Source organism: Myripristis murdjan, chromosome 20 (assembly GCF_902150065.1).
Source record: "Myripristis murdjan chromosome 20, fMyrMur1.1, whole genome shotgun sequence".
Lineage (NCBI taxonomy): Eukaryota > Metazoa > Chordata > Actinopteri > Holocentriformes > Holocentridae > Myripristis > Myripristis murdjan.
In genome coordinates this window covers 8890496-8916979 of record NC_043999.1, presented here as the reverse complement: position 1 = coordinate 8916979, position 26484 = coordinate 8890496, and the positions used below count along the sequence as shown (strand labels likewise).

The 26484-nt window shown below is 42.7% G+C and overlaps 2 protein-coding genes across 12 annotated transcripts in view; one reads left to right on the top strand and one right to left on the bottom strand.

Annotated features, from left to right (window-relative positions):
• abi1a (abl-interactor 1a) overlaps positions 1 to 25195 on the top strand; it is a 49548-nt gene extending 24353 nt beyond the window's left edge. Inside the window, exons 3-12 of one of the 11 annotated variants that reach the window (XM_030079664.1) lie at positions 4449 to 4625; positions 9231 to 9245; positions 10344 to 10447; positions 11050 to 11202; positions 15426 to 15526; positions 16783 to 16896; positions 19454 to 19720; positions 20906 to 20992; positions 22268 to 22453; positions 23260 to 25195. In XM_030079664.1, coding sequence (XP_029935524.1) covers positions 4449 to 4625; positions 9231 to 9245; positions 10344 to 10447; positions 11050 to 11202; positions 15426 to 15526; positions 16783 to 16896; positions 19454 to 19720; positions 20906 to 20992; positions 22268 to 22453; positions 23260 to 23435 — 1380 coding nt within the window. In that variant the 3' untranslated portion in view covers positions 23436 to 25195. The remainder of the gene's footprint in view (positions 1 to 4448; positions 4626 to 9230; positions 9246 to 10343; positions 10448 to 11049; positions 11203 to 15425; positions 15527 to 16782; positions 16897 to 19453; positions 19721 to 20905; positions 20993 to 22267; positions 22454 to 23259) is intronic. The other 10 variants (XM_030079666.1, XM_030079657.1, XM_030079656.1 and 7 more) reach the window with 10 other exon arrangements.
• Positions 25196 to 25251: 56 nt separating this feature from the next.
• The window catches only part of pdss1 (prenyl (decaprenyl) diphosphate synthase, subunit 1), an 8674-nt gene continuing 7441 nt past the window's right edge, over positions 25252 to 26484 (bottom strand). The window contains exon 12 of the mRNA XM_030079667.1: positions 25252 to 26480. Coding sequence (XP_029935527.1) covers positions 26447 to 26480 — 34 coding nt within the window. The 3' untranslated portion in view covers positions 25252 to 26446. The remainder of the gene's footprint in view (positions 26481 to 26484) is intronic.

Sequence of the window (26484 nt, the reverse complement as noted above, 5' to 3'; positions counted from 1 at the left end):
ATATTTTGTGTTTGCAGTTGTATAATGACGTCCTAGTCTGATGCTTTCAGGAACCTGATATTTTCAACCACAGCACCGGAATGCCAGTCAAGTCAGTGGCTTTTATGTCCCATATGAAATGTACGAGCTTCTGACATGCACTTGAAGACACTACCTGTCCAGAGAGAACCAGACTAACTAATGTGAGATCATTTGCCTCTCTCATCCCTGTGGTATCCTTGGATATAAAGCATGACAGACTGGCCGGGGTGGTAAACATGATCATGCTGTGTGCAGCTTTACTGATGACAGGTTGCATGATTTCTAAGTATTTAAGTTCAAAATTACCCCTGCCATTTGGAGCTGCCTTTAAGTTACCTCATGGTGGCTTTAGCTGAAGTAAAACAGTAATTTGGATCGTTTTTTAACATTTTCGTACAAATGTTTAGGCTTGTTGCTATTAACAACACAACAAGATTCTCTCATCATGGCAGCTGCTGTTCTGACTCACTTGTATCCCAAAAGGAGAGAAGTGCCTGACTCTTTCAATTCAAAATGATCTTTGATTTGCTTTTTTTTTTTGTTTTTTTTTTCTTTCTGGCTTGAATGTGTGGATGATGATGACGATGCTGGCAGCAGTTCAGTGTATGACCTAGATCCACAAACCAGTCATAAGGGTGGGTGACTCTTCTCTTGGTGGGCGGAATGAGAGGGAGAGAATAAAAGTATAAAATAAGATAATGGGATACTGGAAGAACAGGGGGGAAAGTGGAGGGAGGAAGAGCTGAAGATAATGGGCAGGAGGAGGAAAAAGAGCTGTTACAAACAAAGAGAAGAAGAAGCAGCGAGAAGAGAAGGCCTTTAAATCCTAAAAGCCTGTTGCTGACGGACAAGCCAAACACTCGAGCCAAAGCTGGTCAGTGTTCTGGAAAAAGACCCACAGGCTTCAGGCATATGGATGACAGTGGTTGAGAGCACATGTGAATCATCCACCTCTTCTTTTTTGGCAAGATGTGCTCGGAGTTCAGGCCCAGGCTCTCGCTTCCTAACAGATGATCAGCTGCAAAATAGTGTGCCACTGGGATCACGCAAACACACAAGTGCCCGTTTAAAACGTAGTCGGCAGAGGCAATCGCACCCTCCATCCAGGGGAGGACGACTTGAAAGAGACAGGCTATTAAGTAGCCAAGCTCTGCTCAGTTTGAAGCTTCCCAAATGGGGTCAACCACGATGCTCTTTTCTATTGAGACCTTTGCATTTTTGCGATATCCACTGAGCCTTCTTTGGACGCCGGTCGTTGGATTAAGAAGCAGTCCAGGCTCCACGCTCCATCAAACTGTTTCGGTTTACTTCTCTGTCAACACTTCTGCAACTTGGGCCCTCACTATTTCGGCAGGACTATTTTCTCGGCATACAGGAAGGAGGTGAACTCATAGCATGTCGCCTTCTCACTTCCCTTCCTTGCCAGCTGCGATGCTGTTTGTCCACACACTGTTCTCTGATAAGGAGAACATGTTCCGCAAAAGCCAGATGCTTTCCCAGTTTAGCTACAGTATGTCAGCAACAGTGCCCTTATGTTTTTTTAGGAAGAGTTTGTTTCAGTGGTTGGTAGTAGAACTACTCTTTGAGAATTGCCAGAAAACACCCACATCAAGATGATATCTTATGATAGTAATTTTTTTTTTTTTTTTACAATGTCTGGAGGCAGTAGGTTGTTTTCCCAGCGCAGTGGTTCTCCATGTGGTTTCTCAGCACATTCAGGAGACCTTGAGGCGCTTCCAGGGGGTCCTCAGCAGAACGAGAATATGTTTTCCAATAATTTAATTCACTAATTGTTACAGCACAAATAAAAGTATTCGTGATTGTTTAACATGTTTAAATCTCACCACTTTGAATCAGAGTTCAAGACATTTAAACAAGCTAATACTTAGCACCAACGAATATTTTTCGTCATATCAGAGTCCCTGGGGCAAAAAGCACTTCAAATGGGGGTCCTAATGAAAGCCAGATTAGGCATCCAGAATATGAAATAGTTTGAAAATCCCTGTCCTAGCCCATGTCTTTATACCGGCTTCTATTGCAGTTGAGACGTTGTTGTGGTGGGGTCATAGCGAGGTGAAGCGAGATTACACTTGTGTGTTGGAGGTAAAACCAGGCCAGTGACTATTGAGCCAATCCTTCCTCTTAACTTCCATAAGACCTCTGTCAGGCTCCATCATAGCCGATCGCTGAACCCCAGAACTGGAACTGGGAGCCAGGGGACTGATTAGATTTCGACCAACCGAGCTGTTTTCAGACAATCATCATTTATGGCATTTTGAAATCTATGCATGACCTTTTGAGATGCTGTTATCTTAACCTCGATCCAAGTGGAACTATTGCACACTGGGTTGTGAAACGGGCTGCTAAAATTCAATATTTGCACACTGGTGTGTTGAACTCATTGGGAAGACTTTGTCACTGTAGTCCTTCTGAATAAAGAGGCTCTCATGTCCTGGCAGCCCACCACAGGCTAAAAGGGATTACTGTAGTCAACGCTCTGTCATCCCGCTTAATTCAAACAGACACAACAGGGCACTGGAACTGAATGGATGTTTTCCCTTTGTATGGGAAGTCTCTATGGGAGCAATTATGCATGAGCAACTTTGCCTGTTATGAAATATTGATTCTTTTTCTTTTTTTTTTCTCCGCAATTTTGAATCATACACTTGCTTATACTCTAGTGTGCCCCATAAGAAGTTAATTATTTTGGTGCATCATTCTTTATAGACACCTGAGATTTTGTCATCCCTCTAGGGCATCTGTCTCATTAACGTCATCATTTAAAACCAGATCAACATGATGTGTGCATAGACGTCTTAATGCATGACATTTGCTTTCCTGCACTGCGCTGGGCTACATATGAGCCTGCTAGACTGTCGCTGATTCCCTCAACTCTGAGATGAGTGATACTTGAAGGCCCAGTCAAGCATGCAGTGGAAACAGTACAGAATAAAGAGACAGAGCTAAGTCCAGCTCCAGATCCCTGTGGCATGAAAGGAATCCTCTGTTGGCGCTGGCCACGGACTCCTTACCCCTGTGAGAGACCATCCTTTTTACTGGTCTGCCCTCAGCAGACATTGCTGTCTTTCATCTCTCAGAGGAAGAGCAGCTGCTCCTGGGCTCCTCTCTGCTCGGTGGGAGTGTGAACTCAGTGTGAAGGCAGAGAGGACGTTGGGATACAATGGTGCATGATGGCATTGAGATATTTTGGAGATTTTAGTGATTTTGACTGTTGATATGCTTCTTTATGCTTCCGCACACATGCTGATACATAATAAGGTGCTTAAAGTGCTTTAATCCTTAAGTAATGGAAGAATACTCTATTTAAAGTGAAGGTCCTGCATTCAAAATGGTAATTAAATAATGTTAAATGTTCAAGTATATCGTACTTAAGTATGAAAAGTAAAAGTGCCATTGTGAAGAATAGTTCCTTTTAGAGTATTAAATGATTGTCATATTAAACTAAACTGCATTTTAATATTGTGGCTTTAACCGTTCCATATCCTGTTGGCTAGTCTACACTCCAAGAATGCACCAGATTTGATGTTTTGCATGTAAAAGATAAATGTAGTGCAGTAAAAAATACAAGATTTCCCCCTGAAATGTGGTGGAATAAAAGTCTTACAAATGGAGATAAATAAATAAAGTGCCAGTATGTCAAAATTCAAAGACGGCGTTTGAATAAATGCACTTAGTTACTGTCCACCTCGATAAATGATTTATTGAACAATTTCAAACTGTTACCTCTTGCTGCCATTTGAATGTGCTAATGTGCACAATTGCCTTGCAAAGCTATAAAGTGATTAGTCTTTTTTAAAGAGGCATAGGTAGTTAATCAAACAGTGCTGCAATTTCAGTAAGAAAGCCCTCCTCTGTCTCAAGTAGCATAAATAATGCATCTCCATTTGGCCCCGGGGTTGCGGAGGGAAGGCACAGAGACGATTCAACAATTACAGTTATAATTGAAAGCCCTAGAAATCTAATCTCCTTAAATACACTGTAGATTTAAATTCATTTCTCTGAACTGTGATTCCTAACATACGTCCTGCCTTTCTTTCCAACTGTAAATGCTCCAAGGGTTTTGTGTATTTTCATTCCTTCATTATTTTACACATGCTCAATACTCTCGCCCCTAAGCCATCGATCGTGTGAAGCGATAAATGTTCAAAATACACATGCTTCGGTCATTACGCCGGGCAGGATCTGGGATGTACCACAATCGATTTTATTGGTGTGCACTGGCTGCGTAAAAAGATTAAGACCTTGGTGATGAAAAGCACAGCCACATGATTGAATTAAACCTTTTTAAGTTGCTGCATGTCGAGCTCGTCCAGTCCCCGGGGGGGCTCTGTTGCATGTCTCAGTAGTTTTTCTGTGCCATTGATCATATGTGACCTCTCCTCTCCCTTTTGGCGTGTCATTTACAGACAGTGGACATCCATAAAGAGAAGGTGGCCAGGCGGGAGATCGGGATCCTCACCACCAACAAGAACACGTCGAGGACCCATAAGATCATCGCGCCGGCCAACATGGAACGGCCGGTCAGGTACATCAGGAAGCCGATTGACTACACAGTACTGGACGATGTAGGCCATGGTGTAAAGGTGAGTGCACTTTCTCTTTTTCCCTCTTTTTGTTTTGGACTGATCGCATTCCTTATTTTCGAGTCTCTTTGCTGCTCGCTCTCTTACCACCGACTCGGAGATGCTTTCTCCACAATGTTCTCCATATTCGTAGTTTATTTTTCTTGTTTTCTCCCATTTCTCCCCTCTCTCTTGTTCTGATGGAACGTCTAATTTCCGTCCCCTCCCCCCTCCGCTCTTCCTTGCCAGAGGTATTCCTATCTCTCTCCCACTTTCTCTTGTTCTCTCGCTCACACTCTCTCTCCCATGCCTTCGTCTTTCATCTTCAGAAAGCACCTCTCTGACCCTACAGGAATATGTTCAGTGTGGGTTGGTGGTAGTGGGGTGGGGGTGGAAATGAACAGAAAAGTGATTACATCATATCGCTTTAAGAAAGGAACAAAAAAAAGAGAGAGAGAGAGAAAGAAAAATTCTATCCTCGGAGTGCTGTGAAAATGGCGAGCAAATTTGTGAGACATTTTTAAAGGCACTTAGCTCCCGACCGCCCTCGTAATCTTGTTCCCCCGTTTCTCTGCGGTGTCAAAAGCGGCCCTCAGAAATCCTTTGCTGTCGGGTGATTTGTTACAACTGGATTTGTCATTTATTTGAAACCAGAGCAAATTGTGAAACAGGAAAAATGGTCTTTGGAAGAAAAAGATTTTTTTTGATCTAATGAACTCATCCAGCAGAAAATGGGCTCATAAAGCAGCTTCCTAAAGCACGACATACTCCAACACTTCCTTTCCTGCCATTAAAGCTCACTTTGGGGGTCGTAGGGGTCGTCCCGACAAAGGTGGTAATGACATCATATCCTGATGGCTCGGGGCATTTCGCGATCTCCATCTGCTCCCCTTGGGCTTCCTCTGCCCCATCAATCAGCCAATCAATTGCTGCTGTCTGGCAGATTGGATTAGGGGGCTCGCCATTATCGTCCCGTAGAATGATAGGCATTGATAAGGCAGGATAAAAGCCATTGTGCCACTTTCATTTAAATTTGCGGGGAATTACATTGGATCCCTCTGTCACGGTGGATGGGTGTTTTCGCCAATGGGATGTGAAACTTATTGTTTGGGGATGTTTTTCACCACAGCGACCGTGTGGTGAGACAGACTTTTCCACATCATCATGACTTTAATGTTGTTAAAATTGGCAAGTTCTGTTTAGTAAGGATGTATTTTTGTTCGTTTTCTTTTTATACAGTCGACTAATTTCCTTCTGTTTTATTAAAAGGTTTCATACTCAGTTTTGCCCTTTATTTTGATTTTTTTCCCCCTTGCCTACTTTCTAACATGCATACATGAAGTAGACACCTTTACTGAGCAAGCGGGGGACGCTGTTTTTGTCATGTTTCATCGTATTCACCTCATTAAAATAACATAAGAAATCCCAAGAGAGTCACAAGGCAAATTATCATGAAGTCATCTTGGATCTGCTGTTATAGAGGTCCTGTAAATTAGTACTCTGCTGAGATGACGGCACAAAGAGTTGTACAGTAGTGTCAAATCACTGAAACCATCCTGATTCACGGGTCCCCTGAGACTGTTTTGATGCATCTATTTAAAGAAAACTCGTCCCACACATATTACTCTGGGCCTAATCCCAGTGGATTTGCTCCCTCGAATGTCTTCATAAACGCAGCTTTTAGTTCGCAAATGTGGTTCGTGTTGGGAAAAGAGCACACACACACACATTCACACACGCTCCCATTGACACGAGTCCCGCATTACTCACCTCCTTTCATCTGTGTATGTCACAACCCAAAAAGATAATCGATAGTCACCGTCAATACTCCATATTAATTCATATAGTGATGTCCTGTGACGTCTGCTGTCAGATGCCTGGTTTACTTACCGACCAGAATCGATGCTTTAATGGGAGTTTAAATCATGTGTATAGCCTCAGGTTAACTGTGAAACTCACAGCATCTGCCTGAGTGTTTGAATTAGCCCTAAATATTGAATCGGCTTTGCAGTGCCAGTCAGTGTTTACACAGTTATCACTTGAAAGGAGAAGGTTACTGTAGCGCACACATTCATTATTGAAGAGGAGCTGTATTCAGATCAGAGGGAGCAATAGAGACACAGGGGCGATAAAGAAGGCAGAAGGCAGGTCGGAGAGAAGGTAGAATTAATCTGAGTCTTCGCTAAGCGCGGCAGCATTACACCGTTCATGTAACCTGCCTTGTCGCTGCTGTCACATGACGGCCAGATCAGTGCGTCCCCGCTTCCCGAGGCGCGCCGAGACAGTGACATGGTGTTTTTTTTTTTTTTTTTTTTTTTTTTTTTTTTTTTGCAAGCATTAATTCAAAAGATGAGATTTATTCTGCCAGTCAGCTGATGCTTAATCTAGTCAGCAGTGCTTTCAGGAATGCAGGGCCGATGATGTCAGATGTTGTTTTTGAAGTTACCTTGCAGCCTTGGCAATGCACTTTTTGGCATTGCACATTATATCAGTTACTAAGTAAATAAGCCAAGCTGAATAATTCAGCGTTGCCATTTATGATGTTAGAAATGATGGCTCTTGCTGCCTTATCATCCCATTTTTGGGGGGGGGGAATCAGTTTTAAGGGGTTACTTGATATTCACTGGAGGTCTAATATGATGCGTTTTGCTGCTTTTTGAAGGTGAGTAACACAGTGTCTGACTCTGGGTTTGAATTCATCTCTTCTTCTGATCTCTCTGCAGTCTGTCCTTGTACACTTGTTCATTTTTCAGTCACATTACTCACAACACAGTTAACACATTAGCCACAAGGGATGGGGGAAAAAATCAGTTCAGTTATAAATCACAGTTGTTGTTTTGTTTTTTTTTTTTTTTTTTGACAGTTTTTATTATTGCTGTGCTGAACCCTGAATTGATACTTTGTCCTTATTTAGGGCATGTTTTTATTTTGTTTGCTGTAGAGTGCAACAGATGGCCACTTGACCTGTTCAAACAAGCATTTACTTTTGGGTTTCCGGCATAGCATGATGGGAGTTAAGCATACTCAGGAAAAAAATCAGGAATAAACATTATTATTTATTTTTTTTTTTTTATTTTGATAGTCAGATTTTATCTCTAGGCCTGCAACAAATGCTACAAGTGAATTTGGCAGATGTGCTCGTGATAATTATGTATGCTATGATTCTGTTTCTCAGTGTCCAGTGTTTTTAAATTTAAAAAAAGTAATCCACAATTTCACAATATTGTAAAATGCACTGCAACACTTACAGAATCACAATACATATTGAATAGGCATCCAAGTATCGAGAATTGTTTTTTATACGGGCGTCCCTGCTGATTCCCATTCTTTTTAGTCACGGTCACATAAAATGCTTTTATTCTAGTTAGAATAGTTTAGAATACAGATTTGTTGCACATACTTTTTTTTTTTTTTAAATTGGGATGGATCTTCATTGATTACCCTGAGTTCTGGAGGTGTTTTAATCATCACCTTTAAACTGAACACTGACCCGACAGACTCGCCCTGCTCTGACAGATTGCAGAGATTTTCACCAGAGCTTGACATGCTAAGCCTTTTGAACTTAATAATGACCTTAATCTAAACCTGCCTGTCCATAATTCAACTCAGCTGTTACCGAAGAATTTTCTCTCTCTCTCTCTCTCTCTTTCCGAGAGTCCGGTTTGTGCAGCACAACAGAGATACAGTATTTGCCGGCAAGATAAGGGTAGGCAGCAGGCCTTGGACTTGATAGCATGACCTAGTTTGTAAAGTGAATCTTGTCCTGGCCTGATAACATGTGCAGTGACTTATGAGTATGAAATACGCCATTCACAGCTGCTCCAAAGGTGCTTCCTGTTTTAAAGACCAAAGAAGCAGAGGATCACCTCACACTGACCTTCACAACAAACTGAATATTTGTTTCATCTGCTCTCTCGTGGTCTTGTGATGCTACAATTCTTTCTACAAAAGCCACCAGGGAGCTTGAATTATAGATGAGCCACTTGACTCTACAGTTGTCAGGCTGCAGATCAGCCTGATGTTGGCTCTTATTGCTACAACTGGTTCCATAAATGTTGCTCGGCTCACACACATACAAGTGTATGATGTTTTTTATCCTGTAACTTTTGTGTTTTGAGGATAAACTGAAATGATTGTCAGCGCAAACCAGGAAATAATATGAAAAATAAATGTTCAAACACTGCTAACAGCTGGCATGTCTCTCCAGTGCATCTGCGGTGCATATTTGTGAGACAGTAATAAACCTTTATACTCCCCAGTGGTAAATTCTTAGTGGCACACAAGCTCAGAAACCGTGACAGCTGAGATGTTATGGTGAAAAACTTGTTTGGCCATCAGATCCCGGAGAATTCCCTCCAGTCTGTCTCTGGCAGTGGGTGGGGTCGATCTGAGGCGAGAGAACAACAATTAGGAGCCAGTGTTTTGCTTTTGGTAGGATGATTTGTAACCGCCGACCTGCCCGGGTCTTGCTAAATATTTACAATGTGTAAACAGTGTGAGGAATCATTTTTCTCTCGCTCACTTGTACTTTGAGTTGTTCTTATCCGTTTAGACATGGCCGTTTTGACATGCCCTCTTTCTGTCTGTCTCTTTTCTCTGTTTTCTTCATTCCTCGCCCACGTTAAGTGGCTAAAAGCCAAGGTAAGTCTGGTTTGTCACATGACCCATTTTCCTACAGCGTACTCTTGATAGACTCCTCCAACTCCCTTTGACAGCAGATCCCTGTACATGTGGTTATTGATGCCATTTCCCATTTATTTCCCATTAACCAACTTGTAGTCCACTTAGTCAAGAACTCACAGTCTGAGCCTTTGTAACACGGCCCCCCTCCCTCCCCCTTTCAATTTACCAATCCTGTTTTTGTCATCATTTACATTACATGTTGCATAGTTGTCCATAAAATGTCGTGTAGTTTATCTGAAGTCCTTATGGGTTTCCCAGATGAAGCACACATGACCTGAAGTTTCCTCATAATCCTGTTTGCACAAATGCACCACTAGGCCTCGGCGATGCCTCAGTATTCATCACAGTCATGTTGTGCTGATATGGTGATTTTAGGATATCATGACTCATAATTCTGCTGTCTAAAATAATGAGAACAAGCAAATTTTCTTTAAAAAAAAAAATGACTTCACACCTAAAATTACCATTCAGTTCAATGGTATGTGATTATTTATTCATTAACATGATTTTGCATACATGACTCACACTGGGATATACTTTGATATCAGAAAAAATCATTATGAGTGTCGTAATATTGATTTTGACCATCTCTCCCAGCCCTATACATGCCTAAATTTAATATATAGTAATGTATTGGTAATAAGGCAATATTTAAAATCAGAATCCCTGTTTAAAAAAAAATGCCAAGGATAAGTCCTGTCATACCTGTAGTTCTTGTCTTTATGTGTCGATACGCGCTTGGTAAAGGACAAGAAGAACACATGAAATAAATGTGTTTTGTAAGAGGCTTTGTTGAAATTTCCTTGAGGTTTCTAACCAGCAGCCAACACCTTGTGACTGAGTCAAAAGCCTGTTACGTTGGGCTCAGCGTCATTCCAGTATGACAACACACACCCTGCAGATATTACCCAATGAAGCACAGACACAGGTTAAGAACTGGCATCTGGGCAGCCTGTAACATTTTATATTTGTCAAACAATTAGTGATCACCTACAGTCCGCGTTACTTTTTCCTCTCTGAAAGCAGCACATTCATTCTATTTTCTTGCATCCACAGCAACATGGAAACAATCAGTCAATCAGAGGCGGAACGCTATCGAGGACCAATCCACCAACACAGAAGCCGCCGAGCCCTCCCATGTCAGGGCGTGGCACTCTTGGGTATGTTTCCCATTTTTGGTTGCCATGGAAGGGAAGACCAATCCTTTAATTCACAAAATGAAATGTTTGGTCCTCCGGGGGCAGTCACAGAATACACAGTTTAAACGCATGCCACATTTATTTTTAACAGCCCTCTTGCAAAACTGTCATGTTTTAATTTATTGCTGAAATGACTCACTGGCAGCATCTTTTTTGGTTTCAGTTCATGTGCATTTACGTAGAAATGATAAAGCCCTAATGTGGGGAAGGAAGTAAGAGCACAGAAACAAAAGTTGATGACCTCACCTGAACTTTTTTTATCTGTTAGAGTATGAAAGCTGTCTGGCGCTGACGCCTGTTGTTGTCTGATGCAGAACAGGCGGCAACGCTAATCAGACATTAATGCCAAGGTTGAACCCTGATGTACTCGTTCCCAGCCTTTAGCACACATCGCTGCCGCTCAGTATCCAGCTGGGTAAACTGATAGGATTTGAAACGCTCTAGTGAACGCCTCCCTCACAGTTTTGGTTGTTGTTGGAATTTGTACTGAATTATTATCAGGCTACATTCTTGTTTTCAATTCATCAGTGTTTGCTTTCGTTTTCACCTCTGGCCTCTGGCAGCCGCAACACGCCCTACAAGACCCTGGAACCAGTCAAACCTCCCACAGTGCCCAACGACTACATGACCAGCCCTGCCCGGCTAGGCAGCCAGCACGGCCAGCAGCACAGCCCTGGACGCACTGCATCCCTCAACCAGAGGCAACGCACACACAGGTTGGATAAAGGATTTGCATCGGGCATGAAAATGCACGCACACCATAGTTTAAAGATGCAGTGATTCACTTACAGAGTCACCCAAACACACCCACAGTGACATAATGCCTTATGCTTAAGTGCTTATGAGTTTGTCTGTGCAAGACAGTGCAGGCACACAGTGGATTTCACACAGAAGTACCTTGATACTTTTTGGCACTCAAACACACAGAAACACAATAGCATAAAAGCAAGGTTAAACAAATATAAATATAGGAGGTAAATACTGGATTTTTAACAATAATGGGGTACTAATAAGTCACTATTGCTCCCTGCTAATATGATGGAGGTGAAAATACAATTTTGCTTCAGGGGTGGCAGCCTGTAAAACCTGAAAAGAAACCTATCTGTCTGTCTGTCTACTAGAGGTGGTGCTTTTCACATCCCCCCCGCCCCCAATTCTGGATAGCCGTAAGTGCATTTTAGTGTCCCAGCTGCGCCTCTAAACTTTGCACAGTTGCACTCACAGCCTCTACTTCACTACCGGTAATGTGATAAAAGCGGCACTCCAGAACCATTGGTACCCACCATGTCAGGTAGTTCTAATCTCTTCATTTGGTTCAGCAGCTTAGAGCACTTTCACACCTCTTCCTCTCCTCCGCTACACTAAATCCAGCATTTGTCTGACAAGGCTTGGACGGGATTCTGACCAAAGCCTGAATCACTCTGATATTAATATCTCTAAAAGCCTGTGATGTAAAGTGCTGTTTGAAACCCCTAAGTCAACTATAGCACAGAAACCCCTGGGCTCAGATATCAGAATAGTTACCCAGAAATCTCCACACAAAAGAAAGAGGTAGACGCTTTCATACGATTTTGAGTTATGAGTGACTGAAGTCGCCTCATTAGCTAAAAAGGCTGTAATGCTGACTATGATGCTCATAAATATTGCATAACTCTTCATTTCCCCTGCCTCTCTTCACTCCTCGCTCTCATTCATGTATGTTTGCACACATGCACAAACACACACTCGCTCATGCCTGCATGCATTTGCACGGCTTTAGCGCCTGTCTCAATTAAAACCCAACTCCAGGCTTTCTCGCTATCCTTGAAATTAGTGGCTTCAAAAGTTTTGGAGCAACAAAGAGGAAACAAACGCATCACTGTCGCAGGTCGGTGGTCCGATTCACTGTTAATGTTGGCTGGGAAGAAGTGAGACTCCCTGCAGTGTCCTCGGAGTGGGACTGTACCCTCCCTGCTTAGCCTCTTATTGCTGTGGCATCACTATTTGATTACACAGTCTCAATGCCAGCTGTGCTTATTCAGCTCATCAGTCACTGCCATCTTCAGCTAGGGTCTAAATTCAATACAGGCATGTGCAACCGCCCAGAGCTGGTTACCTCCACTTTTCCCCATCAGATATCTAATATCTTTTAGTGGGAAGTATTACAGCTTCCTGTGCAGGTATTCAAGTTTGAAGCCGTCTCAGTTTTTAGCAGAGATGCTCATGCCAGTCGCAAGAATCTCCCAATGATAAGATTGGAGTTTGATTCCTGCAAGCACCATTAATAGTAAAATGTGTTCACTTGTGGGTACAGCATGCACAAAAGAGAGATATCATTATTCTTATGGTTATTGTAGAACAGGACTGGTATTCAGCTTCAGCAAGTAATTTCATTTGAGTGTCATATTAAAACTGACTTTTTCACTTTTCTAAAATTGTGCCTGCCTCTCTTTTCTAACAGCTCACTAATCCAACAAGCTGATGAGCCACAAGTTAACATTTTGTTCTATGTAAATCCCCCCCAAACTCTTTGTCTGCTCTAAATTAAAACTAAAAGTAAATATGCAGTATTTGTAACCTTGGTAACTGCCTCTCTATCCTTGACATTATTTATTAAAGAAACATCGTTCTACATCAACAAATGTCATCACACTAATATTACATCTCACTGTTATATTATTGTAGTTTTTTGGCCCGTGACTTGTCACTTTTTCAAAACTGACTGGCTCTTTCCTCACAATCCACAAATCCAACAAGTTGATGAGCTGCGCATTTGCTGCAGGTCAACAAACCTAAACCCACTTGAACTCTTTGTCTGCTCGAAACCAAAACTAAAAGTACATGTGCGGTATTTTTAACCTTGCAAATCACCTTTTGACCGATATCTCAAAACCCTTTTAATAGAACAGCTACCAGCTCTGTGGCTGAGCTGTGCAAAAGTGACAGCTTCAAAATGTCCTAGAATAAGTTGGTGTGAAGAATAATTTGGTGTGACTGATACTTAGATATCCACTACTCAAGTGTTATCACACCCGGGCTGTCCACTACTTTGCAGGTATCATGGTGGTGATGCGCATACAGTTTCCTTGCTTTTTTTCCATTTTCACTGATAAGGTTCTCTCTTTTCATTGGATTTCTGTCACTTTTGTCAGTTATGTGCAAGTAAGCATTAAGCAAGCAACTTTTTGCATGCCTGGGTGTGTGTTGCAGGGGATTGATTTATAGGAAATGCACGCTCTTGAGTAGAGAGGGTGGCTGGCAAAATGTGAATGAGCCAGCCAGGCAGGGAGGGAAGTGGAGGAGGAGAGATGGAGCTGAATGCTTTTTATTTCATCGGCAATGACGTGAATGAAAGAGCGGGGATGGAGGGGGGGAAAAAGAGAAAGCTGGAAAAGGGGATAAATGAGTCAGGAAAGGAAAAGGGTAAGTTATTGAGGGATTAGAGCGGATAAATCCAAAACATGCAAATGGGGAGTGAAGTGTGCCGTTCACTTCAGAAGAGGGATGGCATGGCATGTTTGAGCCTATATCCCCCCTCTGACACGTAGCACCCGTTGCCACTAGCATCCTCCAGAGGGGGTTGCCCCTGCTGTTTGCGCCTGGAGAGCCCCGGGGCTAGACTGACATGGATCAGAGGGAAGGAGAGGAGAGAGGGGGGGGGATCATAGGAGAAGGGATAAAGAGATGTGGGGGACGGAGGGAGGGGGGGGTTGCACATTCACTAGAGTGGAATGAATCCAGAGGAGACGGGGGTGAGGGGTTAGGGAGATGGATGGAGGATCACTTTACAGGCAGAGATGAGAGGAAGAGGAGGAGGGACGGTTCAAGATGAGAGATAGGGAGAGGTGAGGGAAAGGGATCAGTGGATGCAGGGATGAAAGAGGCAGTAGGGAGAGGTGGAGTGAGGGGTTAGAGCAGACATTAGGATCAAGGCCAGCCCTAGAGAGGGAGAGAGAGGAGGGGGATTTAGCCGGTCAGACCATTGATCTCAGGGTTCAAAATGGCGATGATGCAGAGCAGACATATGTTCAGCATTTCTGTATTATCCATTGCAATGCCTGCATCCGTGGCCGCAGTTTGCCGTGCTCTGTGCCAAATCCATGTGTGAGGTTGATGGGCTGATAAAGTGGTTGCTCAGTTAAGTTGTTCCTCTTAGCTTGTTCATTAAAAACACAGCATGTGGCGTGTATGCGAGGTGCACACTATGTACCTGCAGTGTCCTTGTTTTGAATCCCGCCTGGGGCTTTTGCCGAACGTCGCCCCGTCTCAGCCGTTAATTATCAAGTAAAAGCAAAAATGAGGGGAAAAAAAGAAAAAAAAAATTTTTTGCACATGCGTATGATTAGGATTTTGATTAGATGATGATTAGAGGGTCTGAAGGGAGAGGTTTTTCAATCACTTTGCATATGAGAAGCATAATTCCTGCTATTTTGGAACCTGGATCCTATTCCATGCGTTTCCATCGTGTTGATTGATGGTGATGAAAATCTCATCAGCTGCTTTGCTGTTAAGCGAAGCAGTCAGCGACATGGCGTGGGTGGGAGGCTCCCCAGTGCAGATCTAAGATGACAATAAAAAATCAGCCCCCCCAAAAAAATCAATCCCAGAAGAGCTCACACTCGCACAGCAATGCCAAACAAAGACCAAAGTAAATTTATCATGAAGTGGCTGACAGTATTATGGTCAGAATCAATCAGTACAATGGAAGAAGATGTGGAAATAGGGTAAAAAAAAAAAAAAAAAAAAAAAAAAATTCCCCAAGTTCTGCTATAAAGGAAAGTGGAAATGTAACAGAGGAGGAACTTGTGGTGTATAACTCTAAATAGGGCATAAGCACACATGCAGGGGACATATGTTTAACTGCAGTGTTACCCACTGTGTGGACTCAGCAGGTTGCCCTGAATAAAGAGGACGTCCTCTTTCTTCCTGTCTAACCTCCGCTGTCATTCTTCTCCCTCAGTGGAAGCAGCGGGGGCAGTAGCAGCCGGGAGAACAGCGGCAGCAGCGGTATTGGCATTCCCATCGCCGTGCCTACACCCTCCATCCCCAACTCTGGACCAGGTGAGCTTTGCTGGTGCTTATACAGCGATGCATCCCATAAAGTTGATGGTTGGACATATGTATTAAGTTTGATATGCCTGGTTTATGTTGCCCTCTCAATAAAAACTGGATATCAGCCAGTCAGCCAGTCTTGCCCACTGTCCGTTTCCCCCTATAAAACATGCTCAAATTTAAAGATGCAGAACATCACCTCCAAATATTTTCCATTTAAAATATCTGGCAGCTGCAAGTCAAAAAATCTCGGTATTGACCTTGAAAAATCCATATCACTTGAACCCTTTTCTGTATATCCTGTGTGGGGAATGAGACAACACTCCTGTTAAATATTGACAAATGGCTATGATAAGCCTACAGGGTCATGCCGTTCACAAACACACGGGCCTAAATATGTGAACTTAAGCCTGCATTTGCTTTTGTACATTAGACATTAGAAAAACTACCACTTACCACAATGTCTCAAATCGAAGTTATGTCTTACATATGAAGGGTGTTATTTTATTATTGTTATATTATTATTATTATTTTTGAACTTACACGTTAGTTAAAGACATTTTCTTACACATTCTGACTTTATAGATGATATAATGGTTGCGACAAACATCAGGAAAGAAGTTTGTTTGCAGCATACATGTATATTCTAATAATAGACATTGCTCGATAAGGTTTAAATGTAATGTGCTATTTGCGGGTAGTGATTTTGGTCCACGCTACGTAAAGCCTATGTTTACCAGACAGGGATTATGCCGGTCCATTGTGTTGTAAGCACAGCTGATTCTCTATCCCACTCTGTAAATAGGCCAAGCTGCGTTAGGTCTACTGCGTTACAGTGGAGCGGTAAGGCCACATTACACCGTTCACAGGCTTCACTTAGCGCCGCGTTTTAACTTTTGCAAATAATTTGAGCTGAACTGAAGAAGAAGTAATTCGGTTTCGAGCAGCAGCTGCTTTACTTCAGCTCCATCATCCACGGAGCCGTGATCAGGCCAGCAGCACAGGACTCTCCACAGCTCTCCCTGCAAGCCTGTCGCCATGGCAACGCTCCACTCATACCCCAACCACAAAGGAGTGCGTCCAAGTATGTGTGAAACAGCGCTGCGCCTTGACAAAGTCGAAGCATTCTTCCAGGCCCAAAGGGTCCTTGAATAAAGTGATGTGTTATGTAATAGCGGCGCACGAGGCTGGCGAGGACAGGCGGCGTTCCTGCCTCAGCCGCAAACGGGTACTGTAATGTAACGGCTCACACCAACTTGTTTCAGTCCCCTCCATGTCGGCTCCCCCGGGTGCCCCTCCACCTCCCCCACCCCCTCCACCTCCTCCACCTGCTCCTCCTCTGCCAGGGTTCAGCGCCCCGGCGGCAACATCACCCATAGGTGAGACTCCACAGCCGCAAACTCAGCTTCCGCCGCCTCTCCTGTCTGGCCTGTGGACAATCAACAAATCTGCTGTGGGGTCCGCACTGAAAAGGGTGTTTGTGTGGGTGTGGGTGTCCGACTGCTTGTGCACACTGCGAGCAACTTGGTTGATCAATCGCTCTGCTCTGATTGGTCCAAGTCAGGGCTGGGCAACATGCGAATATGAGATTTTTGATATGCAATCAGTAATAATGTGGATATGTTAACCAAGCACATAGAGACAAATAATAGAACCACTAGAACAGTCTAATGAGTTCAGAAATATCCAGACAATAGCAAGTCTCATATGATATTGATATAATATCGATATGTTGCCCAGGCCTAGTGCAAGAGGCTTTGGGTTTGCCTCTTATTACATTACTGTACATTATTTTGAATATTAAACATAGCAAGTTGGCAAGTGCTAATTAGATAGAATCAAGTGAAAATAGACATAAGATTACGCATTATCACCGACAACACATTATCATAGACCTGGGCATTGAATTTTAGAGATTCATTCCTGCAGTCTTTCAGGTAAAAGTTTCAGAAAAGTGAGCCAGCTTCCCCGGTTGCTCAGCTCTACAGGAGCTTAATAGGCTTTCAGTGATTTGTGGGTCATGTTGCTTGCAGTGTGAACTCATGGTGAGAGGTTGTTCACGAGCCTGTGTCTGTGTTTGCAGACACACTTTTATTCTAATGACAGTTCAGTGACATCTCTCTGATTGCTTGTTTATGGTGGCATTTCTCTGTTTCTTCTCCTGTCGACTGTTAGCTCTATAAAGATGTCTCTAATGGAACTGCCTGCTGTTGCCCAAGGCCAGACAAATCTGAGGTTTAGCCTGCAGAATTGTTCAAATTCGAATTTTACATTTGACCTCAGGTTATAACTAATAAAATATGAAAGCTTTTGTTATTGTGATTGACAGCATAAATGATAAGTGACTACATTTAAGAATTTGAATAAAGTCATAGTCATATATAGTGTAAGGGCAGAATGAGGGCCCCCAATTCATTTAAATAAAAATCCAAAATGTGTTTACCTTGGGGGGCTTTTAGAGACTTCTTTCATACGGGCACATCACTGTTGTGTTTGAATTTCTTTTCTTTTTCCCTGAAAAGTGGTTGCTATTAAAGCTGCACCAGGCTGTGACAACAGAATGTGACAAATCACAAATTGTGGTTTAAGGAATGTGCCGTTAAATGATGTGTTACATTATTTCTGGGCAATGAAGTCCCCCCAGAAAATCAAACCGTTATATCTGGCTGGCGTTTGGGGCCACCAGCTTTCAAAATCGCCTAGTGCAGCTTTAATTCAAATGGGGTGTTGACTCTAAATCATTGAGTTGTACTTGATTTGGTTTACTGTCACAGCTTGGCAAGTTTGAACTGCATTCGGTTGATTGTCTCTGCTGCCACAACTGCTGTGTCTGTACAGTTGCCAGTTATATGTGGTATCTGTGACCCCAATAATGCTTACAACACTGAAATCATTCACTTGAAACATGCATTTTTTTTATCCCCAGGACATCAATGACAGCTCTCGACTGTAATTACTTCTCCTAGTGACAGTATGCAGAAGTTTGTTTGCTCCTGTGTTCCTCTCAGTCCTTACTTCCTCTGGTTCCACCCATCCCTATCTACGAGCAGGGCCTCTCCTGAGAGACGGATCCTGTTATCTAGCGCTGTCAACAGGAAATGCCCAAGTAGAACAAAAGAAATTGCTCCTTCTACTCCCTTCCCTCTCTCTCTCTCTCTCTCTCTCTGTTCCTGTCTTTCTCACCCACACACGTACCTGCCTCAGTGTTGTAAATGCAATCTCCAAATGTTCTTCAGTTCGCTCTTGTTGTGAAAATCGTGATGTGCAAGAGGTGATATTGTCTTAAGAAATGGATTCATTTATTGCCCCGCAGTGAATTATATTTTCAAGGTAATGACGTAGGCCGGCTGTGCTCTGTATCAAAATCTCCTGCTCTGGTGAAAGTTAAACTGGCCATATAATATTCATAATCGTATCTTTTGAAAAGTGTGCTGAGAAAATAAGTTTGTTTTTACTTTGGATTCATTGAAAGTCCACTCAGAGAGTGTCTGAAACCCGGAGGATCAGCTCGAGGGCAGCCCGTCTTATTGCTGCTGCTTTCACATCCTCTGTTCACTGAATCTTTTTGCTTTATTTCAAAAGAATCAAGTGCATGCGTGGTGTGGGTTTTATTCGGAAGACTTCTCGGCAGTTTGTTGTTTGATTTTACCCCTGTGAAATATGTCTGTATAACACTAATATTGAACAACCGTCCTGCTTTGTTCTCTTCACTCCCCTCTTTTCGTGATTGATGGTGTCTGCTCAGCAGGTTTGGGTCGCTAATCAATATGTAAACAATCAAAATGTGTTCTTTTATGGTCTTACTGATTCATATGCTGGGCTCTGTTTGCCTCCTCTTCTTTGATTCTCACCTCGTCCCCTTTCTGTCCCCTCTTAACTCCCCTTCCCTCTTTGGTCTGCCATCCTCCCTTCCTCCCTGTCCTGGGTTGTTTCTAGTGGTGGCCCCCGGGCCTGGTCTGGGCCCTATTCCCATGTCCCAGTTCGGAACCATCTCGCGGCAGATCTCGCGGCACAACCCTTCCAACTCCTCTGTCTCTATGGTTTCGGCCACGGGCACCTACCGCCGGGCGCCGTCGGTCACTTCCCAGTTCTCCTTGCAGCAGCAACAGCAGCTACAACAACAGCAGCAGCAGCAGCAGCAGCAGCAGCAACAACAGCAGCCTCATATTAATGGAGGCACCCCTGGCTATGGCCAGAACTCAAGTAAGACCTTTCTGTCTCCAGTCCCAGCCCCTCTTATAGGCTAGAAACCATCACTAAGGCACATAACCTCACTCTGTACACGTCACATTTCTCCAAGTCATTCACATTCACATACTAAAGCAAGCTAACCTTTATAGTGGCGGACCAGCAGTTCATAGGCAAAAGTCTTAGTCATTGCTTTCTGAAGGTCAGTCGTGGACTCTTGACAGAATTATTGACTTGCCCCTTACTTTGAAACTGCAGGTTAAGGCTTTTTATCTAACTGTGGGATGTCTTTAGTATTGATGCAGAATGCCTCGTCCTTGGATTTTCCAGCAGATACTTTGCAGGCAATCAATGTTTGTAAACAGTGGGGCACCACAGTTTTTTGGCTTCGCTTTAAATTTCCTTGCAAAATACACTTTATTGTAAATGATGTGTTTGTCCCACCAAAGGTCCTGTCTATAGCCTCAGCTCTTTCAACTAAAATATTGCCAGGGTCAGTGTCCCAGACTTTGGTAGTGTTTAAATATCCCGAAAATGCCACGAGAACCTTCACAGAAATGGGTCAAAAACAATTGAAGTCATGGCCCTTAAGGTCAGCATACATTGTCCTACCTCTACTTGTTGTTCCATGTTTAAATATAACGTTCCTGACCCATTCATGGTCATTACTTTGCAAATGTACTGTTGATAAAGCTCTGGCAGATAATAGTAACAAGGCTGAAGGGAGTTCAGTGGCCTTGTCAGGGATTAGGGTTGAGAGTGATGGATGTCCTTGGCAAACAGCGCCTCCTCCTGGTCGTGAGCGGGCCATAACGATTCAAGAGTAGGAATCATGTGAATGGCAACAGTCAAAAGTAATCCCCAGTTCATCCCTCGGTCTCTGTGACCTCTGGATACCACGGGAAATCTCATCACATCCACAGACGTCACTGAACTTCACGACCTCACCACGCGTGTCTGATCTGTGTCACTCGGTGCACATTGCTGTCTTCGCCTAGCAGCACCGGCTCACGACCCTTGCACTATGTGTTTCTTGTCACTATTGTGTTTGCTTTGGGACCGGGGTGCACTCTTTTAACTGTCTTCTACAAATTCTTGGCAACTGATTAGCTCTCTGTTTTGTTTTTTTTTTTTTCTCCCTTCAACTCCCTCTTTTCCCTGTTCCTCTGTCTCTCTCCATCTTTCTCTGCTGGCTTTCAGTGTCTATCGCTCCCCCTCCTCCCCCCATGCCCCAGCTGACTCCACAGATACCTCTGACTGGCTTTGTGGCCAGGATGCAGGAGAGCAGTAAGTGCAGTGGCCAGTCACACTCCCATCCTTATCTGTGTCAACCATGCCCATTTCCAGAACACCCAGCATGCATTGTGCTCGTTCATCCTCTTTCCCTCTGTTGTTGAACAATTTATACCATCGTCTAATAGCAATTTAGATATGAAACAAAGTGTCCTGTTAGTCGAAGGTATTTTTTATGTAAATTGAAACCAGCTTAACCTGCTGTTGGGAGATTTATTTCAAGAGCTAGACACTAAAACACCGTTTGGTTTTCTGTTTCTTCATAGCAATAGTGTTTGAATTCCCATTATAGTAAAATACAGAGCTGTAGATCTAATTTAGTGCTTGCCAGTAGAAGACAGTATTGCCTGCCTTGTGATTTGCTTACCTTTATGAATGTGTCTCTCTGAAATTAGTGCAAGTGGAAACCAACCGGCTTGGTCGAGTGGTTGAGATGCTGTTGAGGCTGCCACCTACTGTTCATTTTTTGATATTACTCACTTCAGTGCATGTGATTTTGTAGCAGATTGAGGCTTGCTATTCAAATGCTGATGACACTTTGTAGTATTGTAAGTCTGAGCTGAGGTGAATGGCAATGTTTGTAGAAAGAAGTGCAAAAGGTCAGGACTCAAAAGAAGATGGACTCTCTGCTGCCCCCTGCTGGCACAACTCTTAATATTTTTCAAAAAGTAGCTTCGGATTTCTGTGGTTGACGTGTCTTCAGTTTTGTTGCCGCTATTGTGCTAGATGAGATGTTTATTTTATTCAAAGCTATTTGCCGAACAGCTGTTTACATAGATCTGTTGTGGCCGTCATTTCAAATTCTATAAGCTGCTATGTCACTTACCTAATAACATGAGCCGACACAAAATAATCTTTTGAAGGTGATGCAAGAGAACAAGTGCTGTGCAAATCCATCTTTTTGTATGTGTGTGCATGAATACAGTTGCATAGACACTCCATGAAGAGCAGAAACTACACAAGAGGCTTTAACATAATGTCATCCTGATCAGGAGGAACTTAGTGAAGTTTCTAATGCAACCTGGTTACTGAATTTAACAGTCCTATACCTGACATAAACACGCTTTGCATGTCCCCCGTTGAATTTTGCATGATCCGGCCGCCTCTTTTACAACTGGGCTTGATGGCATGTGCAGCCCACGTGTTGACCGGGCCTGGAGTTTTTCTTGATCTGTCCAAGAAAACCTCTCGGCCCCATGGCGTCGTGAACATCTCTGCAACCCTGTTTTGTAATCTCACTTTTTCTGTCTGTTCATCATCACTGAACAGTTGCAGATACTCCCACTCCACCTCCCCCTCCACCTCCAGATGACATGCCAATGTTCGACGACTCTCCTCCGCCTCCACCGCCTCCTCCGGTGGATTACGAGGAGGAGGATGCTGCTGTCGTTCACTACAATGACCCTTACGCTGACGGAGACCCACAGTGGGCACCCAAGAACTACATTGAAAAAGGTGTGCCCCATCAAATCACATTTCATACTATAATGCTGAAGTGCTTTACCGACTTTCTTAAAGCCAGACTACGCAGTTCTGGGAGGGCGCACCATTTTGTTCACTAGTGTTAATAATGAGGCTGAGGAAGGATAAAAGCCCTCAGGTTCATGCCAAGCCTAATAACCCATGGAATTAACATTTACTAAATGCCTCGAGCTATGATGGGGTAAAAGAGTTGTCCTAAACTCCTCAGGCATTTCTAAATTGTATTCTTTTGAGAATTGAGTGATATACATCATTCTTTACCACATCATAACATGGTGGGCTGCCATCCCCTTTTAAACTATGCACTTTGCCTTTAAAATGGCTCAGGGGCATGGAAAAGAAAGCTAAAAGCAGACTCAAGATTACCAGCATCATAAAGGAAAACAAGAACAGAAGATGTCATATTTTAAAAGTGTAGAAAGGATATATATATATATGTACAGGAGGAATAAAAGCTAAACACTGCCTTCACAGGCATTTTTGGAACATGTTGTAATGAAAGTTAAAAGATGAGCACCAGATGATCCAAGACATCTGTTTTGTTGGTGTGGAGGAAGCATATGGAATACATGAATTGGTGCCAGACTGTAAAGAGATTTAAAAAGCCATAAACAGATTTTAAAAAGCACTTCTGTATCTAATCAGAAGCCAGAAAAGACCAAAGAACTTCTGTCGCTGCATGAGAAAATCCATCGCTGAGCGTCATCTGGTGGTGCTTCTCTGCACTGATCTTGTGCTCATCCTTCTTCCTGTCTCCTCTCTCATCTTTGCCTGATCAGTGGTCGCTATCTACGACTACACCAAGGACAAGGACGACGAGTTGACTTTCATGGAGGGGGCCATCATTTATATCATCAAGAAGAACGACGACGGTTGGTTCGAAGGCGTCTGCAACGGCGTCACCGGCCTGTTCCCCGGCAACTACGTGGAGTCCATCATGCACTATGCTGACTGAAGGGACCTCACAGCACCAGTACAGTCTATTTATTCAGTCACATCATATCCACTGAGAGACTGACAGAACAACAGCCACCTGACTCCTAAGATGCGTAGCCATATTGTATGATCTTGTGTTTTTTTTGATATGACAGAATGTTCTTTACCTTACTGATTGCAAATAAATCAAAAGTAATATCTATTTAGTTTATTTTGGTGTTATATGGGCGTGTGGGGGACATTTACAGAGTATGTACAAAAAAAAAAAAAAAAAATGAAAGAAAGAAAGAAAGAGTTTCTAAAGAATTTGATTGCCCATTTTTCTCACACGGGTTGTGGTCGGGATGTTTCCAAAGACGAGGGTGACACAGCTGAAGGACGTGGGACATTCTTGCCTGGATACAGATTCATGATTGCAGTTGAAATGGCCATTTCTGATTCATTGTGAATAAAAGTAGCCGATTAGGTTTGATGGAACAAATAAAATTCAGATGTTATGTATGCACCTTCAGTGAAAGTGTTAGTACCGTCAATTGTATATAATGTGAGCTGCAGCTGTAATGTAATTCAGTGAATGTCGATTATATGATAGTTTTATAAGCAGCCTGCCCACCACACAGATGTTGACCCCCCCCCCAGTTTAGTTTTTTTTTTTTTTTCTTTTGTCTCTGATCAGGGTTTCTACCAAAACTGTGCCCTTGTTCCTCCTTTCAACTCCAAGAAGCTCATCTGATGTGAAAAATAAATGCAGACTGTGTATCATATTTTGAAGGCAAACGGTTACTCCTCAAAATTCAGTCTTGGCGTTAAAGCATGCAAAACTCTAAACGACGTAATCTTAACTTAATTGCCATCACGCTTCCATTACGTTGTAAATGCACTCACCCTTTTTGGTTCTTTTATTACGTATTTTCTTAATGCTGATTTGCATCTGAAAATTTAAAATGATGAAATTGGAGTTTTTTGTTTGTTTTTTTTTTTTCTTTCATCTTTGCAATGTTCAAATCATAATTTGAGAGGCATGTCAAGACAGCGCATTCCATTTTTGACCATTTCAGCTTCATATTGTTTTAAGATTGTGTCACGTCACTATTATAAACTTTTTACTAATCCACACAGAGTCTAGATAGTTAAAATCTGTTGGTTGATAAGGTCCCATTTGCTAACTGGCAATAACAGACTGGGGTTCTGGTTATGATGGAGGGTTAAATGATAAGTCATGCAGTGTTACTCGACTGGATCTGTCATGTCCAACACTGCCGTCTTACAATCCAGATACAACGGAGACCAATTTAACAACTCTGATACCTCCTCAGTCTCAGTGCAACAGTGAACTGCTACAGATTAAGTTTCATAACTCAGGTCTAGAAGTCTAGTGAACGCCATTTTACGTGTCATCACCCCTCTGACATGCACGGATCAGTCATTAGTAACAGCATGACTTGTCGGTTTTTGAAGTCCGGGGGTCGAGAAAGGAGTCAAAATGCCATCATGAGAAACACCTCGTTTTAACAATGCAATTTGTCTTTTCCTTGCAAACATGAACTTGGTTTGTCACTGTTTACCATTTCAGGATATTGCAGCTAATGCCTTGGTATTTCATCTGTTTGCTTTAGTGTATCCAACAAAAAAAAGAAGACAAGTGTTCCAACTCAATTTCATAGATAGAAATATTGAATCGTATCTCTCTCTCTCTCTCTCTGCCCTTAATTTGTATATATAATATGTTAATTGAAAAATTAATGTACAGTCTTTTATAATAAACAATACTATGTACAACAGGCATGTGTGGTCACTTGGGAATCAAAAAGGAAGGAAAAAAAAGAAACAGAGGCTTAAAAAATACTTGTCCTTTAATGTGAGTGGGTGGTCATTGTGGATGTTAAGGCCTTGACTGTTACAGAGCACTTTTCATTACACAAGTATCTTTGTAACGTTTTATACGAGTCAACATGACAGACACGTGATTATTTTTTTTGGCCTAGGAGGTGTGGACGGAGCTCCCGAGTCGTAACACACACACATCCACACATACACACCGATGACAAAGCTCTTCCATCTCGTTTTGGAATTTGACGCCGCGTCACCTTCACACCCCGGCGACGGCAGCCGGCTAGTCTGAGGTATGGAAGGCAGTTGCGTTTACAGTACTGTTTGCAGTGAGAAATCGCGGTTTTCAGTGCCACCAATCGATCATGACATAGATCCAATCCTCACCATGAAACCATTTTTTTTTTTTTACATCTGAGTCAATTTAAAAGACGAGTTGCATTGAAAACCACTTGCACATATATATATATAGTTATCATTCATTTAAGCCAACCTCCCCCGCGCCCCATGTACATTTCGAGGGGTGAAGAGAGTCATGGGTCAAGTGAAACGACAGATCTCAGTTCAAAGGGACCCTTGCTTTGCTCCCCTTTGCTCTGATTCTGGCAGTGAAGTGGTGATCCTCCTTTAGCAAGTCACAATAGTAACCATAGGGCTGAACAATATATTAAAAAAAAAAACAAAAAAACAAGCTGCAATTATTTTGATAGATTAAAACAGGATGATTCACAATTTAAGGGAATTTTTACTAGGCAATTTTCATTTTCACTAAAAAAAAAAAAAAAAAAAATGATGTGACTTTTGCTGAGGTCGGTACCAAATAAGCTTGTTTTCTTACGTAAGCTGTGGCATGACTGTAGCACCACCATACTATTTATAATGGCTTTATGACACAAATGGTAACTATCAAAAAATTGCAGCTCTTGCAATTTGGATATTGCACTTATAATACAATTTAAATAATATCTCAATTAGTTATTCAGCTCTAAGTCACTGTGCCGTTCAATTTAGCCATAGATAACTTTAAAACCAGCACTAAAGGGTCCTTCTGAACCAAAGCAGCAGCGTAGTAAACACCCATCACTACTCTCCCCTTCTTTATGAGGAGTCCAACCCCGACCAAGGTGGGCGGGACGGGGTCGAGGGGGGGGGGTTCCCTTCCACAGGTAGCTGCCTGAAGTGTATCTTGGGTGTGGATGTTCACTTGTCTCTGGAGAGCACCATCTCAGTGAGCCTGA